Source organism: Zingiber officinale, chromosome 8A (genome assembly GCF_018446385.1).
Source record: "Zingiber officinale cultivar Zhangliang chromosome 8A, Zo_v1.1, whole genome shotgun sequence".
NCBI lineage: Eukaryota > Viridiplantae > Streptophyta > Magnoliopsida > Zingiberales > Zingiberaceae > Zingiber > Zingiber officinale.
In genome coordinates this window covers 63,671,749-63,690,104 of record NC_056000.1, presented here as the reverse complement: position 1 = coordinate 63,690,104, position 18,356 = coordinate 63,671,749, and the positions used below count along the sequence as shown (strand labels likewise).

The following is an 18,356-nucleotide window of genomic DNA, read 5'->3' as shown; positions in this document are numbered from 1 at the left end:
CTTTGATGTTTTCGGAGACATCTCTTTTGATAAAGCTACTCCATGTCTGAAAGGTAGAAAGCCTTTCTTGGAGTCTTGCATGCTAAAACGAGCTAGGATAGTGTCGATATATGAAGCTCGGGATAAGCACAACATTCTTTTCTTGTGATCCCTTTGATTCTGAGAATATATGCGCATTCTCCCAAGTCCTTCATATCGAATTGCTTGGACAACTATACCCTTACTTCCGATAACACTTTGATATTATTTCCAACTATAAAAATTGTCATTTACGTATAGTACAAGAAATACCACCACATTTCCATCACACTTCTTGTATACACAAGACTCATCCGTACACTGAATAAATCCATAGGTTTGGATTACTTCATTAAACTGGATGTTCCAAGACCTTGAAGCTTTGTTTCAGTCCATAAATAGACCGATTGAGCTTACATACTAGATGCTCTTTGCCCTTTGCAATGAACCCCTCTGGTTGCTTTATATAGATGCTTTCTTCAAGACTTCCATTAAGGAAAGCTGTCTTGACATCCACTTACCAAATCTCATAATCAATATGAGCAACAATAGATACAAGAATCCGAATAGACTTAAGCATGACTACTGGTAAAAAGTTTCCCTTTTTCAACAAGTCTTGCTTTGAAAGTTTTCACCTTCCCGTCTGTCCCTATTTTTCTATTGTAGACTTATTTTCACCTAATGGCTTTTACACCATTTGGTAGTTCTATAAGCTCCCAGACTCTATTAGAATACATAGATTCTATTTTAGTATTCATTGCTCATTGCCAAGATGCTGTATCTTTATCTTGGAGTGCTTCATCATATGTTCGGGGATCAGGTTCATGTTCACCAGGGATCAAGTCCAAAGACTCTCCCAAAACATGAATCTTTCAGGTTACCTAACAACCCTCCCACTACGATGAGGCACTTTGTGCAATTGTGTATCATTTGTGATACGTGTTGCAGTTTCTTGTGATATTTTATCTTGTACAGTTGGTACTAGATTAGACATGTCCTTTATTATTTCCTTAAGAACAAATTTATTTATGGGCTTGTGGTTCATTACATAGTCATCTTCTAAAAATCGAGCATTGGTGCTTACAATGACCTTATGATTTTTAGGATTATAAGCCTCCTTTCATTTCTCTAGGATAACCCACAAACAAGTGAACTCTTGTCCAACTTATCAGTGTCTCCCTTTAGTACATGTGCTGGACTACCCTAAATCTGAATATGCTTCAGACTAGGCTTACACCTATTCTACAATTCTATGGGAGTAAAGGGTTCTAACTTTAGAAGGTACTATGTTCACTTTCGTTTCCAAAGTATATCCTCAAAATGAATTTGGTAATTCTGAGTAACTCATCATTGATATAACTATTTCCATAAGAGTTTTATTCCTTCGTTCTACTACAACATTCTGTTGGGGTATACCAGGTGTAGTCAGTTGGGATTGAATCCCGACTTCTAATAAGTGACTCCTTAACTCTCCTAAGAGGTACTCACCACTATGATTTCACCGTAGTGTCTTGATACTTTTACCTTGACGTTTCTCCACATCAGCCTTGTACTCTTTGAACTTATCAAAGCACTTAGACTTGCGGCGCATCAAGTAAATATACCCGTATTTCGAATAGTCATCTATAAAAGACACGAAATATTCGAAACCACCTTTTGCCTGGATAGTCATAGGTCCACACAAATTAGAACGAACCAATTCCAACACTTCTTTGGCTCTATTCCCCTTAGACTTAAAAAGCCTCTTGGTTATTTTTCCTTCCAAGTAAGACTCGCAGGTTGGAAAGTTTTCCACCACCAATGAACCCAAAAGTTCATTGGTTATTATCCTTTGAATGCTACTCAAGTCAATATGACCTAGCCTTAGATACCAAAGATATGATTGGTTCATTTTCGAAGGTTACTTTCTCTTATTAGAGTTAGAAGATATGTTATTAATTTCCATTTGTTGCATCGTGGGAGTTATTGGATTATAAATTGCCAACCAATATACCAGAACAGATAACTTCCCTATTATTCTTGATAACAACTTTGTTATCAAAAGAGACAGAATATCAAGTTCTTTGATAGTTTAGAAATTGAAATCAAGTTATTTCTAAACTTGGTACGTAAAGATAATTTCTCAAAATCCATATTTTATTCCTATCAGAGGATAAACATCTCCCACTGCAACAGCTGCTACTTTTGCAGTAGTGCCCATGTAGACAGTGTTTTCCCTTTCATATAGTTGTCGGGTTTCCTGGAACCCTGTAATGAATTACAGACATGATCAGTGACTCCTGTATCTACACACCAGGTACCAGTAGATAACACCACTAAACATGTTTCTACAACTAATGAATAAAATACACCTATATTGTTCTTAGTTCTGAGAGGACAGTCCACCTTAATGTCCAAGTTTTGTTTCAGTCATTATAATTGGGGCAGCTAAGTCTATTCTATAGTATAACAGCTAGGGATTGAAAACCTAAGAATCACAAAACATTTGGTCAAAGACTTTAGAATTTAAAATAATATTGACTCCTCAAACAATATCATTTAAATTCACCAACACCTCAAACACCGTGAATTTTGTATGCCACGATAGTGTGGACGTATACAAATTCAAACATTTGTAAGAGGAGGGTTTTACCCATTAATAACCTTGTCAACTTATTTTTATGACAAATAAAATTACCTCAAACACCGTGAATTTTGTATGCCACGATAGTGTGGACGTATACAAATCCAAATATTTGTAAGAGGGATTTTATCTATTAATTTTATTATTTTGTCAACTTAACAAATAAAATTAGCTCAAATACCGTGAATTTTGTATGCCACGATAGTGTGGACGTATACAAATCTAAATATTTATAAGAGAGGTTTTACCCATTAATTTTATTATCTTGTCAACTTGACAAATAAAATTACCTCAAATACTGTGAATTTTATATGCCACGATAGTATGGACGTATACAAAATCTCAATATTTGTAAGAGGGGGTTTTAATTTTATTATCTTGTCAACCTATCTTTATGACAAATTAATAGTTGGTTTTCCTTCGGTCACACAAATAATAGCAGTGACTCCGATGGGGAGGATACTATTAAATGTGGCTAAGTGTATACCATTACTTGATACTTAGTCCATTAAATAAGATTGTGCCCCTTTCGATGGGGAAGATCACACACTCTTAATTAATTTCCTATGATCATCCAAAATGGAAGTTTGATCTAGTGATCCGTAAACAAACTCTTCTGATATGGAGGAAGACACTCAGAGCTAACGCGCAAGTTTGTTTGCATCACCTACAAACCAGTAATGGAGATCGTGGAATTTATTTTAAAAATTCCTCTCCTACTTAGTTATTTAAGATGAGGAATTTTAACCTAGCAAGCACACATCACATACATCACAGTAAATAAAAGTAATAAATATGGAAATTAATTTTTTAACTATTATGTCCTTTTCCATCACTGTCCTTCGCATGTTGCCAGCTCTAGGGTTCATTCCGTCGGGTCCATCGAGCTTCCTTTTCCGCTGCGCCTCTGGTCCTCCAATAGCACCACACCTCACAAGGATACGATCCGCAATAGTTTTTTTTTTACATATATCGATCCTATATTCCACAAGGGAATGTACATCAAGTCTAGATCGAACATAAATATAAAATCCTAGGGCTAATACAGCTCCTGCTGCATTAGTTAAATACAATCATGCACACACAATAAATGTCCTTGATATGTCCAAGGGTCCAATCACACACAATAACCATAAACCTAATAGTTGGAGCCTGCAACCACAGAGTTAGCATATCCTACTATTATTCTGCCTAAATTATGTATGACATGTGCATAATTTAAACTGAAAACCAAACACACAGAGGCAAACCCTAGCTTTGATACCAATTGTTGGTTGACTCGGAATATCGTTCGGTTCCCCTGTACAAAAATTTTGTACAAGTCTTGAACCATTCCTAACAACCTATTGTGTTCTTTAGAAATTAAATTAGGAATCGCAAATGAAACTTAACATTATTGATTCCAAATTTAACTTATCTGTTCTTAGTGGTTTAGACTTGGATCGCAAACGATGTTTAACATTATTGATCCAAATCTACCCATGTTACAAATTCAATTAAATATTAATTTTAGAGATTGGCTTCCAGGTTAAACATAGCGAGGCACTAGGCCTTCTTGGATATGGGAGCAACCACCACTTCCTAGACAAAGCCTTTCAACAAAATTTAATATTTAATTTCCTTATAGTAACGCTAGGTTTAACTAAAAAGAATAATCGAATCACAAGATTGAAAAACAAAGAAAACATAAATTCGAAACAAATCCGAAACCTAGAATCATATGCCTCTTGTGTTTGGAATTCATATAAAGAAAATTAGTATGATGCGGAAAATAATTACTAGTTATACCTTTCTTTATAAGCAACAACCTCTTGATCTTCTATCGTATTTCTCTTCTTATCTCGGTCGTTGTGTGGGCAATGATCTACCGAGATGAGAATCCACCAAGCCTCCTTCTTCCAAGTTTCGGCCAAGCAACCTTCTCCAAGAGATAGCAAGTCTCGACCACCAACCAAGCTCCAAGGAAAACTAGGAAACAAAGTCTTCTTTCTCTCCTTCTTCACCAAGCAAATCCGGCCACCAAAACAAGCTCCAAGAGGATGATAGGTTCGGCCACTAGAAGAAGAGAGGAAGAGATGATAGGGTCGGCCACCACCAAGGAAGAAAAGAGAGAGGAATAGAAGAGTTGTTATATGATAAGACACCTCTATCATTTCTTTTATATTCCTTGGTCTTGGCAAATAAGGAAATTTAATTATAATTAAAATTCCCTTATTCTTCTTGCCATTGGTTAATAAGGAAAATTTAATTAAAATCTCCTTATTAAACCTCTAATGGTCGGCCCCTTCAATTGCTCCAAATAAGGCAAGTTTTAAACACAAAATTAAAATTCTTTATTTGTTTAATTTTTAAAATAAAAATTTCTCTATTAATTTTCCCTTCACGGTTGGTTATAAAAAGAAATTTTATAAATTAAAATCTCTCTATTAAAACATGTGGATGATTTCCAAAAAGAAAAGTTTTCTTTAAAAATAAAATCTTCCTCTCAATCTACAAATAAAGAAAGATATCAAATCTTTTCTTAATCTTTTGTAGAAACTATAATAGGAAAGATTTAATTTTAAAACTCTCTTTTAAATCATTAAGATGGTTACAAAAAAAGGAAAGTTTTATCAAAAATTGAAATCTTCCTTTTAACTACAAATAAGGAAAGATATCAAATCTTTCACTTAATCTTTTGTAGAAAGTTATAAAAGGAATGATTTAAATTTTAAACTCTCTTTTAAAACCATGGCTTCCACATTAAGAAAGATTTTAAATAAAATCCCTTTTATTTTTTATATAGCCGGCCACACCAAGCTTGAGCTCCAAGCTAGGGTCGACCACCTATACTTGGCTCAACCTATGGCTTGGCCGGCCCAAGCTTGGACTCCAAGCTTGCTTGGCCGGCCACCTAAGGTTGGGTAAGAAAGTGGGTATAGGTGGGTATAACACTTTATAAATAAGAGGCTATGATAGGGACCGAGAGGAGGAAATGATTTTTGTCTCCCGATGAAATTAAGCTTCCCGTGTTCGCCTCGAACACCCAACTTAATTTCATCAATAATAATTCATACCACTAAAAAATTATTATTGAACTACCGCACCAATCTCAAATTACATTTTCGGCTCCTTCTTATTATGAGTGTGTTAATCTCCCTGTGTTTAAGATGTCCGATGTGCACTAATTAATTGAGTTACTGACAACTTACTTTAATTAATATCTTAGTCCAAGAGTAGTACCACTCAACCTTATTGTCGTATTGGACTAAGTCCACCTGCAGGGTTTAACATGACAATCCTTATGAGCTCCTCTTGGAGACATTATCAACCTAGATTACTATGACACAGTTTACTTCTATAATCAACAACATATACTATAAGTAATATCATTTCCCAACTTATCGGGCCTATTAATTTATCGAGCTAAATCTCACCATTTGATAAGTCAAATAAATAAATACTAAATATATGTGTTTGTTATTATATTAGGATTAAGAGCGCACACTTCCATAATAACTAAGGTCTTGTTCTTTTATTAAGTCAATATAAAAAGAATTTACCTTAAATGATCCTGTTCAATACACTCAGAGTGTACTAGTGTAATTTTATAGTTAAGATAAACTAATACCAAATTACACTACGACTATTCCAGTGGTTTGTTCCTATCCATCTTAGTCATGAGCTACTGTTTATAATTTATAAAGAACCGATAACATGATTTTCTATGTGTGACACCACACACCATATTATCTACAATATAAATTAATTGAACAACTATACTTAGCTTATAAATGTAGATATTTGACCAATATGATTCTTATTTTTAAGTAAATGTTTATACAAAAAGCTAGGCTTTTAGTATACATTCCAACATAACATACTCTTAGGAACTCAAATCTATTGGTGTTCCTTGGGTGCTCTAGGTACTCATTAGGGATAAGTTTCCTTAATACTTTCCTAATGATCTTCCTAGGCTTCTTAGAAACCTTGGTCACACTAGACTCTTCACGGTCAACTTTAGGGATAACTTCCCTTGTGACTTTCTTATGCTTCTTAGAAGCCTTAGTCACATTAGTCTTTTCAAGGTTACTTCTATGGATAATTTCACTTGTTACTTTGACTTAACTCATAAACCTAGGGTTAGTTTTATAGGTATATGGAACTCTATGGTATGTGGATATATTCTCTTTGTCTTTTGGTTTATAACCCAAACCTCTCTTGCCATTGATGAGTCTTCCTTATCTACTCTTCGATCTTGTTCATTTGACCCCTTAAAGATATTTTCCATTCTTTTACGGGTTTTTTCTAATTTATCAAGTCTTGACTTCAAGACATGATTTTCTCTCCTTAAATCCTTAAATTTAGATTTTTCTTGATTTTCTTAGGCATTTTTATTTTTAGATATATACCTAAAATCCTAAGTTTTGCACAAATTGTTATCTATCTTCCTAACCTTAGATGAGGTAGTCCTAGCATGAAATGATTTATAATTAACCCTAGGTTTTTCTTGCTTTCTATTTTCATGATAAATAGCATTGAAATGATAAAAACTATTTCTAGCATGCTTTTTTATCACTATTTAAGGAAATACCATTAACTAGTGGTACCTTAGTGTTATTCTTGGAGGCTCCCCCTTGACTTAGCTTCCAATTCTTTTCTTGGTCGGATCTCTTCCCCTTTGATATTGGCTCTAATAATGTCTCTTTTGATTGTAAGAAAAATACACAATGTGCTCCTTGTCTTTACATACTATGGGGCCGACCTCCTTTGGCTTCTCCTTACCTTTAGGTACCACTTGATCCTTTATCTTGGTTAACTTTAGACAGTTGCTCTTGTAGTATCAATTTTTCCTACACTAAAAGCAAATGATATGATTTTTTATTTTTACAAATTGAAATTGTTATACCTTCTTTGCTGGTAGGGGTGACATATGATTCTTCTTCATTTGACTCAAATATAGAGACTTCTTCTTGCTATGGTGTCAAAGATTGATGCTTCCCCTCAATTCTTGAGGTGGATGTCTCTCCAATATCCTCCTTTGACATTGAGCATCTATCAACTTCGAATCCTCATATATATAATAAAAAGAGTTTTCCTCTTTGTATTTTGCTTCACTTTGCCCCAAGGTTAGATTTTCATGAAGTTTCACCAATTTGCTCCAAAGCTCCTTGGCGTTTTAAAATTCTCCAACTTTGCACAATATAGTACTTGACAATAGATTAACCAATAATTTGATTACTTTATCATTTGTCTCACACCTCTTGACTTGCTCCTCGGTCTATTTCTTCTTCTTGAGGAACTTTCCCTTTGAATCTCTCGGAGCTTCAAAACCCTCTATTAGAGCAAACCACTGCTCTATCTTTATTATGAGAAAATTTTTAACTTTTGATTTCCAAAGATTGAAGTTTCTAATGCCTAATGGTGGAGGTGCTTGGATATCATGTCCTAATCTGTCTCTAGACTCCATTCTTGAACTTGAGCTCCTTGAATGATAATTTCTTGACTTTGAAATTAGGGTTTCAAGTTTCAATGTCTTCTTCTTCCTCTAGCTCAATGCTCTCTCGGTGATTAGTCTAATAAAGAGCGATCTTCCTCTGAAACTATTTGTTAGGACACTTCGGTGAGCTAGAGGGGGGGGGGGGGGGGGGGGGTGATTAGCTCCAATCGCTTCGTCGATGATTTGTTGTAGCAGAAGACTAGAAGCAAATGCTAACACCCTTGATTTTGCTTGGTATCCAACTCCTTGAGATAACTAATCCAAGGGTTCACTCTTTTTACTCACAGTACACTATGAAATCCTCCTTCTGGGGGACGGAGAAGCCGCGTACAAGTAAATATACAAGAGAATACGAGATACAATAAAAATACAACAAGAACAAGGAAATATATACAACAATGAAGGACCTTTTCTCTTAATCTCTTATTGCTATAGATTTCCACTTGATGCTTGGAAATACAATAATACTTTGCTTCAAGAATCTTCAAGAACTGGCAGAAAGAATCGAAGAATAGAAGTTGCATTTGAATCTTCATCGTCGCGTTTTTATCTATTTGATTAGGGCTCTTAATCGATTGGCCTTACCCCCAATTGATTACCACGTTAGATCCGAGTGCATCCAACTGTCCAAATCTTACAACGACTCTTTTCATCGTCACTTAATCGATTAACCAATCGATTACATGCCTTCTTAATCAATCACCCAATCGATTATGAAGCCCTTTGTTTACTCGCGAGTTTCTCCCAATGGATTACCCAATCGATCAAGCGACTTCAATCGATTACCTAATCTATTAAGAAGCTCTTTGTTCGCTCGTGACCAAGCTTAATTGATTAGACAATTAATTAAGCCTCTCGTGATATTCTCAATGATTGGAATTCTTCCTAATCGATTCAACATAGTGCAATGCACTGTGCTTTGCGAAAACCAGCTTCCAATTAATCACTTGATCGATTAGATTCAGGGTGAATCGATCACCTGATCGATTCACCATGCACTTCACGAAGAGATGTGCTTAATCAATCAGATATATTAACATAGATCTTAATTGATCACTTGATCGATTACCCAATCCTAACTTGCTTAACCCAAGTCTAAAGTTTCCTTGCCCAATCTCAGGTCAATCGTGACCTATTGGGACCTTTCCATCAAGTGTCCGGTCAATCTTTTGCCCCACTTAGACTTTGCCAACTTTCCATTGGACTTCTAATCACCAAGTACAGTCCTCCTTAACCCACTTAGAATTTTCTCTTGCCTTATCGCAGTTAGGATTCTACTTTGCCAACGTGCAGTCTCCCTTGACCCACTTGAACTTCTCTTTGTCTAACCGCAATTAGGGCTTTCATTTGCTAATGTGCGATCCTCCTTGATCCACTTAGACTTTGCTTGCCTAACCGCAGTCAGGACTTTCTTTGCCAACATGTCATCCTCCTTGACCCACTTGAGCTTCTCTTTGTCTATCTTTCAAGTTAGGATTTGTCTTGCCTAACATTCAGTTAGGACTTTACTAGTCAAATACCAATCCTCCTTGACCTACTTGACCTTTTTCACATATTGTCCAACAACATATTATCCCCCAACATATTGTCCAAACATCTAAACTCAAGCTCGAATGTACTTGAGCTTACTCAAACTGGTCAATCTTAACCCGGAGAACGATTGCACCAATAATATCTCAACGCCACTGGCTACTAAGCGTAATTGATTATTCGACTCGACTTGAATAGAAGATATCATCACTCTCATTTTTCTTCAAAATAAAAAAAATAATACCTTTTTTTACATGAATCTAGACGGTCTAGGTAAACCTTTAAATTGACATTTTTATAAGGCAAATTGTTAAAAACAATTTTATAAATACAATATTAAAAACCAAAATAATCGCTTCACAAGCCGCATCCTCATTACCTGGCAAGGCAGCGACCGACTCCAATTCACAAATTACAATAAGCCCACAAATTAAACATTCCACTCATAAGCAAATTTCAAAAGAATAAAGAGGCCAACGTCGCAATCTTTTTTTGCTGATCAAGGGGAAATAAGTTTAGGAAATTGAGGTTATCTTTGATTGAGTTTCCTTGATTGTTGCAGAGGGTGGAGGAAGTAGGAACGTATCTTGCTGTGGAGCGTGGATGCTCGAGGGCATGTGTAGAAGTTGGATGGTGGGACGTGTGTGAAGACGAAGTTTAATTAGGGTTGTGTAATAATTTGTTTTACTTAGGCTAGGCTGTATATTAATATATATATATTTTTTTTTAGCCCCGATGTGAGTGCCCACACTAGCCCGTGCGGGCTCGTCTCTTGATTTAGGATTGAAATTATTAGCATTAGCCCTAAGAGTCAATTATGAAATGATTATGCTTATTAGGTTAATGATTTATTGAGTTAATGGTTAATCCAATATACTAAATCCAACTCATTAAGAGGATAATGTAGATTAATGGAGATTAATTGATATCATTATTAGAAGAATACCAAAAGACAAAGACTCTTGGTATTCCTTGAAGAATATAAAAGAGATTTTGAACTCATTTTTCATAAGAGCTATCTTCTAGTCTTCTTTCTCCTTATTCCTCTTTGGCTGAACCTTCTAAGTGGCTAGCACCATAAAGTTGGTTCTTCTCTAAATCATGAGTTTGTTAGACGGATGGAACGTGTTCGTATGGATACTGTAGAGGTGCGACCATTTGATCATGCTGAGATCCATCGAGGATAAAATTACTGTTAGGAGTTCGTATTTATGCAACAAGATAGAACTTTCAACCTTCAATTAATATATGGTTTTCTTCGCATAGATTTTTGGAAATGGTCTTATTAATTATTGTGTTGTGCTTATATTAATTTACGTTATTCCTACAGAAATTAGATGAATTATGATAATAAATTAAGGAAAATATCAAATGAAAATATTAAAACTTAAACATTGTATTGTATATTTGTATGAAGTAAACAAAGGCGAGTGTTAGGTAAGTATGTCGAGAAGATAATTTTGAATTAGAAGCTCTTGTCCCTTCATCTCTAACGGATTCACATGCTGGTAAACATTAAATCCTAAACAGGCTCTAACAAAAATAAACAGTATGATTTCGATAATTAGTCAAAATTATAATGGCCTTCACATGCACTGGGCCTACGTGTACGCAACCAACAACAGCCAGCGTACACGTGCACGTCCTTTAAAAGGAATTTATGATCCGGAGACGATGCAGTTCGTTAAATACGGGGATTTGCGTCCACCTCAATTACCAAATTTATCACCAATAAAATGCAGTCTCCGTCATTATTTACCATTGGATTTATCAAATTCATTCGAATCCTCCAGATAAAATAAATATTTTAACAAACACTTATTAATAATAATAATAAATATTTAATATTAATTTATTTATATTTATTCAATACATATCAAATTAATTAAATCAATGAATTTAAATAACTTGTTAAATTAATTAAACAAACTTAACATATAAACATGAATAAGGATGGTGTTGTCCCCCGGAGCGGTGCGATGGTTAAGACATAAGGTGTTGTCACATGAAGTCTTGGGGTCGAAACTCGGTGTGACTGAACATAACCTCCCCCATGTCTTAGTCATTTGTACTAATGGCTAGTAGTCATCCGTGATTTACCTCCTCTGTATTAGTCTAAGGATGGATTGACGGGGATATTAGAGACGAACGAATCGCTTTTTGTCACATAAATAAGGATTGTGTTCATAAACAATTTTAAAACTAAAAATTGATGAATTATATATATTAATTAAACTTTATTAATATAGTATTCAAACTTATTTAAATAAATTTAAAATTATAAAAATTTAGTAATAAAATTGAATTGGAAGCTCAATTATATACGAATTAAGCTTAAATTAAAGTTAATCAAACTTAAATTCATAAAAAAATAAATAAATCAAATTTCACGATACTAATTGGCTAACTTGTTCGGTTATGGCTTCTAACTTTCCATTATAACAGTGACACTAAGAATATTACGGATAAAATTTAAAAATAAAATAAAATGTTTGCTCGACACGCTAAAGCTAACACGCTTACGGAGAGGCGGAGGGAGGGGGACTGTGTGTGAGAGAGAGAGAGAGAGAGAGAGAGAGAAGGGGGTGGGCGAGGGGTATAGGGATTGGGGAAAGAAGGCGAGAGAGAGAGAGAGAGAGAGAGAGAGGAAATTGGAAGGGAGACAAGAAGGGGTGGTGCGGAGCCATAGATCGGTATTCGAGGCCGCTGCCACAGCCGTTGCCATGGCGGCGTCGCAGCAGAATCTGTCGACTCTCTGATTTCTTTCTCTTCCCCCAAATTGGTTTCTTTCCGTTTCGGATATCAAGACAAGCGGAGAGAAGAGCGCAGCAGCTAGCAAAGCGTGTAGCGGGCGAGGAGGAGGAATTAAAGCAGAGAAGGGGAAGTGGAGCCGTGTGTGTATAACTGTATATATATACAGAGAGAGAAGGGACGGGCAGCGTCGTCTGCTCCTGCTGCAACGCCGCCGCTTGCAGCACGCTGCCGGGGAGAAAAAAAAGCAGCAGCAGCACGCTGCCGGGGAGAAAAAAGCAGCAGCTGCTGCTGCTGAAAAAAAGCATACGGCGCCGACCGTTCCGCTTCTTGCCTTCGCCTTCTTTATCCCTCGGAGGGATGGGCAGATATAATTAAGGCGGGGGGAGAGGGAGTTATGGCAGGGTTTTTTCTGGGAGGAGGAGGAGGAGGCAGCGGCGCCGGGAGCGGTCGTCAGCCACCGCGCGGCGGAGTGCCTACTGCAGAAGGCGGTTTGTTTCTTTGTGAACCCCGCGGCGGCGGACGGGACGAGGACGCCGCTGCCGCTGGGTATGAGATTCGGGGGTTGGAGCTTTGGCAGCAACACGGCCAGATCTACCCCGGTGGTGCCATCGTCTTCCCCGACGAGGCCCAACCGCTCAGCGGCGTGAGCTGCCGGGACTGCGGGAACCAGGCGAAGAAGGACTGCGTCTACCTCCGTTGCCGCACCTGCTGCAAAAGCCGCGGCTTTGACTGCCCAACACATGTCAAGAGCACCTGGATCCCTGCCGCCAAGCGCCGCGAGCGCCAGCAGCAGCTCGCCGCCGCTCCTCAGCCGGAATTCACCAGCTGCGACGGCACCGAGCCTTCCAAACGCCAGCGGGAGCTCGCGGCGGTGAGCACGCAACCCACGACTGCAATCGCAGCCGCATCCACGTTTGGTTGGTACTACAATTTCCGACTAGTATTACTACTCTCCCCTATCTCCGTCTCCTCTCCGCCATTAATGCAAGCGTGTTCGATCAACAATGTTGTAATCTAAAACACTATTTGCCATATCTCGCTCCACTATCGTGAATTTTCTTTTCTCATCTCGTTGACTTGACCGGCAGCTGGAGAGCTACAGGAGAGCTTCCCGGCGGAGTTGAGCGCGCCGGCGGTGTTCCGATGCGTGCGGGTGAGCCACGTGGTCGAGGGGGACGACGTCTACGCTTACCAGGCGGCGGTAAGCATCGGCGGTCACGTTTTCAAGGGGCTGCTCTACGACCACGGCCCGGAGGAGGGGTCGGAGATATACCCAGGAGGCGGCGGCAGCGGCGGTTTCTCCTCTTCCCGTCACTATCATCACCTCCAACCAGGCGAGACCGGCTCCTCCTCCTCCCCTACTCCTGCGGCCTCGCTCAGAGACGCCGACATCAACGCGACGGCGACAGCACCATCCGTCGACCAACTGCTCGACCCGTATCCGGCGCCGCTGAGCGCGTTCATGGCCGGCACGCCGTTCTTCCCACACCAAAACAGACCTTGACACACGCATCGCCTTCGATCGAACTAGAGAGAGTAATTAAATTGCAGGTCCATCGATCTCGTTCTCTTTGTTAATTATGCACCTCATCAATTCTGTAATCCATGGAATAATCACTGAACTTGACTTCTCTCTTTCTCCATCGATCACTCTCCCAATGATTCTCTGTCTCATAGCCATTGAATTTGGTGTCATTTTTTTACACTTACCAAGAAAAATCCAGGTTTTAAGGGATTTGCAGGATCTGCATATAATGCATGCTTTCTTGTGACCTTGAATTCAAATTTCATGTTGTGTGTTTTTTTCTGTTCTTATCCTCTAAATATGATCTTTAAGTGATGATAATTTGGATGTTGATATATTGAAGTTTGGTCACTGCATCTACATGGAATTAAAGCAGAAGAAGAGGGAGATGAAGCTACAGTTCTAGTGAGTTTCTTTTTCTTTTTATTCATATAAAATAATAATAATAATAATAATAGTTGTTCTGCAGAAAGATTAAACTATGCATTCAATTTCTTTTCCAAGGCTGCAACTTCTTTCTGTTCTATTGGTCACTGCATTATTATTATTCCTTCAGAAAATGAACAGTGTTTGTGCATGATTGTATCATTTCTTCTTGATTATTTCATTTATTTTTCTTTCTCTTGCATATTAGTATATAACATAATATCTTTGAAAATGATAGTTTAAATCTGTGAATTTATGTTTTGCATACTGAATCTGATCAATCTTACAATGCAAAACTTTCAACTTTTGATTATAGGAATGAAATTTAAACTAAGTGTAATGTCTATATATATATATATATATATTAATTTCCAAGAAAAATGGTTTAAATATTATAACATGATAAATGTCTTGTTAGTTTGTGTAAGACCGACACTTAGAGTATTATGAGCAACAATATATATACTTGTAGTTAGAGAGGAAAATATATTAGTGAATGTGAAATTTATATTTAGAATAATTTTCTTTTAGATAATTAATGATAGTATTACTACGAAAATGGGTGTAGCATCAAATATATATGATATAAGAATACAAAATTAAGAGAAGATAATATCAAATGCCGATACATGGTCAATATATCTAGAGGCCAAAGAAACAAGACATGTTAACAACATGAATTGTAGAGGTTTCTCAATTATGATTTAGGGATTGGTAGAATTTAATTCCCTTTTATTTTCTAAAAAAAATACCATTTATCCTAATAGAAGGTCTAACTTAAGCTAACAAATATAAAAAGAATTTAAAATTTTCGAACATCTCTTAAAAATTTAAAACTAGTACTTAAAATTTTCTAGCCTAATTTAGTTTCTTAATTTCATTTTATAGGAAATGCAAAGTTCAGACATTATTCTAATTTCCATTACAAACGTCATTAATTTCTTCTTCCTCTTTTATAGAGTAGTTGTTTGTGGAGTTAATTATCGACGTTTGTTAATTGAGTAGTAGCATCAAAGTAGATGAGGAATGGAATTGTTCATTGTGCATTCAACTTTTAATTCGATATATATTGTGAAATGCATCTGGAAGTCTTCTTCTTGTTGGAAAAATAGAACGCCTGAGGTTCGATTTCTGCTCTATTAAAGCACAAAACATTGTCTTGTAGTTTAAGAATGATCTGTTGTTCTGCAGTAATCTTCAATGAGACAATGTACGTCAAGCAATAAAAGATGTCAAGCCTGAATAATACTCTTTGTTATTCTTTGTTAGTATTTTTCTTCCAGAAAGAAGGAATTGTATTGAATTGGATAGAAGGATTATGAATAATCATATTGAAACCCTAAACCCTAAATCTTTAACATTATTAAAGTGTTTAAACTTAAGGTTGATGCTGCCCTTCTTTTCTTTCCTACTTATAACTCATTTGCGCTTGTCCATTATCTTGGCATCCTCTTCCTCCTGTATTTTGTTTGTTTGTGCAGTGGTTGCATGGAAGTAAACAGGGTCTGCAGAGGAATACTGGGCGAAATGATGAAAAAGGGTGAGGGGCTACTGCAAGGGACTTAATTGGAGGACAATGAGTGTGTGTCACTGCTCCTTCAAGGGGGGGATACGGATACACTTGTCCCTTCCTGCCATCTTCTTTGCGCCCTTTGTCCTCTAACTGCATTCTCTCACCTAGGCTTCAATTGAAAAGGTCAGACAAATTCCATCTCAACCCCTTGAACATCCTCAAATTCCCTCTACCCTTTTGTTTTTTGTTTTTATAGTTTCACTAATGTTTAACTCACGGTCACTATGCATGATAAGTTGATTCAAGGTACAATCAAGTTGATTTGATGAGTAGAGATATATTTTTTCGGTTAGTAGATTTATCTAAGGATTGATTATGATTAGATTTCTTTCCTCTTGAACACACTAGCACAATTTGTGTGACTTATCATGAGTTTAAAGTGAATGTGCAGTGGTAAAATATTTATGGAAATAATAAAAAAATAAATTAAAATTTTAAATAACATGAATATTTTAAACGAACAATAAAAAATAAATAATAAAAAAATTTAGAGAAAAATTTAGAGATACATAAATTAATGATTCATCATTTTTAATTATGTAGGTTCCATTACTTTACATATCTCATTTTTAATTATGTAGGTTTCATTATTTTACGTGTCTATTCTTAAAATTTTTTTTTAGATTTATTTTTTTACATATGATTTTTCAAAAAAAAAAAAAAATAGAATTATGTTGCTTTGCTGGGTCCCCAGCTTGCCGTAAAGGACATTTCAAATTATGTAAATTACTAAAAGGACATCCTTCTGCTTTTTTTTTTTTTAAATATTTAAAAGAGTGTCTTATTAGATATTTTATTGCAAAAAATACCTTTCTAATAGTATTGTTGGTATTAGTGTGGTAGTTACTTTAACGGGTAATATTTAATATATGGCAAATTACTAAATTATGTAGAAAAGTTTTTGAAATATCCAAATTATGTATTTTAGTTTTAAATTATTAAATCAATTGCTACACTCTAAGAATTGATTCCAACATAATTATTTTTTAAATGATTAAATTATCTTTTATGATAAAAAATTTATTATTTTTAATATAGTGGGTTAAATTGATATTTGAAAGTATAAATATAATATGTAGAATTAGAAGAACGTATAACATTTTGGTCAAAATTAGTTGATAAATTTTTAAAACTTGGAATGATATGGAATCAAGTATTATGTGTTCATTTAGTTTTTTTTTTATTTTATATATACTCTCAAACATCAATTTGATATAGAATATTTAGAGCAGTTATTTTTTAAATTTGAATTAAATTTTTTAATCATAAAAAAGTTTTAATGGATTATTATAGTATAGCAATTGATTTAACATATTTTGTAATCATGACTAGTAACCTTTGTAGCAATTAATTAAAATCTTTATTTAATAATTAAAATTTTTAATTTGTGTTAAAACAAATTATTATTCTCAATATAGTATGTCAAATTGATTTTGAGGATATGGATGTAAGTAGGAGATTTTGATGAATACATTGGATTTTATTTCATGTTATCTGAGCTCTTCAGATCCATTAATCGATTTTGGTTGAAATCAGCCGATGGACGTAGAGAGATTATAATGATATGAAATAAAATCTTATGTATTCATCTAGTTCTTCTAATTATATTCATACTCTCAAATATCAATTTGATACATTAGATTAAGAGCAATAAATTTTTTATTATAGAAGATTTTTTAATTGTTAAAAAAAATGTATGAATCGATTGTTACATTGTAGCAATCAATTTGGCGTATGAGCAGGGACAAAATGAGTATTGGGTATATGATTTGATATTTTTTAAATTATAATACGTGATTTACATATTTCAAAAATTTTTCTATACGAATCAATAATTCGTCGTTTCATATAATATTGTTGGTGTTGCAGCACTACGTATAGCTTTTAGACATTGTCACTAATCCAAAATGATTAAGTGGAGGTTTAAATAATTTTGATTAAGTTGTTAAAAAAGTATTTTGATATAATAGTATTTAGATTTATGATTTAGGCTTTATGATTCTGAGTTTAAAGTTTTAAAATTAATATTTTAAAATGATTTGACTAATTTGAAATTATTTTGATGAACTTAAAAAAATTATTCATGAGTATTTTGATATAATAATAATTAATATAATAATAATTTATTTATAATAATTTTATTTAAATAAAATAATTAATTTTTTATTATAATAATTATCAAGTAAAAGATGATATCTTTTATTTTAAACGGTTCAATATTATCTATTTTACCGTAAAATATGGATAATAAATTATAATGAATATTTTACCCTTACGACTGGCCTTTGCATATTTATTAGCTATCGTGGTATTTGATAAATTGAATTTTGGAGAGAAAATATCTTAAGGTTGCTTTTTGATTTTTTTTAAAAAAAGAAATGCCTTGGATCATTTATATAGTTTGGGACGGTCTTTAATTTATAATTTA

The 18,356-nt window shown here is 35.1% G+C and overlaps 1 protein-coding gene across 3 annotated transcripts; it reads left to right on the top strand.

The window, feature by feature from the left end:
• The first annotated feature begins 12,172 nt into the window (after positions 1 to 12,172).
• Positions 12,173 to 16,220, top strand: LOC122009278 (protein SHORT INTERNODES-like). 3 transcript variants are annotated; one of them, XM_042565379.1, is made up of 4 exons: positions 12,173 to 13,325; positions 13,493 to 13,955; positions 14,273 to 14,334; positions 15,837 to 16,220. In XM_042565379.1, the coding sequence occupies exons 1-4, from the start codon at positions 12,799 to 12,801 to the stop codon at positions 15,919 to 15,921; spliced, it is 1,137 nt and encodes a 378-aa protein (XP_042421313.1). In that variant the 5' UTR covers positions 12,173 to 12,798; the 3' UTR covers positions 15,922 to 16,220. The 3 variants fall into 3 exon arrangements, with proteins under 3 accessions (XP_042421313.1, XP_042421315.1, XP_042421314.1); XM_042565381.1 differs by lacking the exon at positions 15,837 to 16,220 and having other exon boundaries at positions 12,176 to 13,321; XM_042565380.1 differs by lacking the exons at positions 14,273 to 14,334; positions 15,837 to 16,220 and having other exon boundaries at positions 12,176 to 13,321; positions 13,493 to 14,150.
• The last annotated feature ends 2,136 nt before the right edge of the window (positions 16,221 to 18,356 follow it).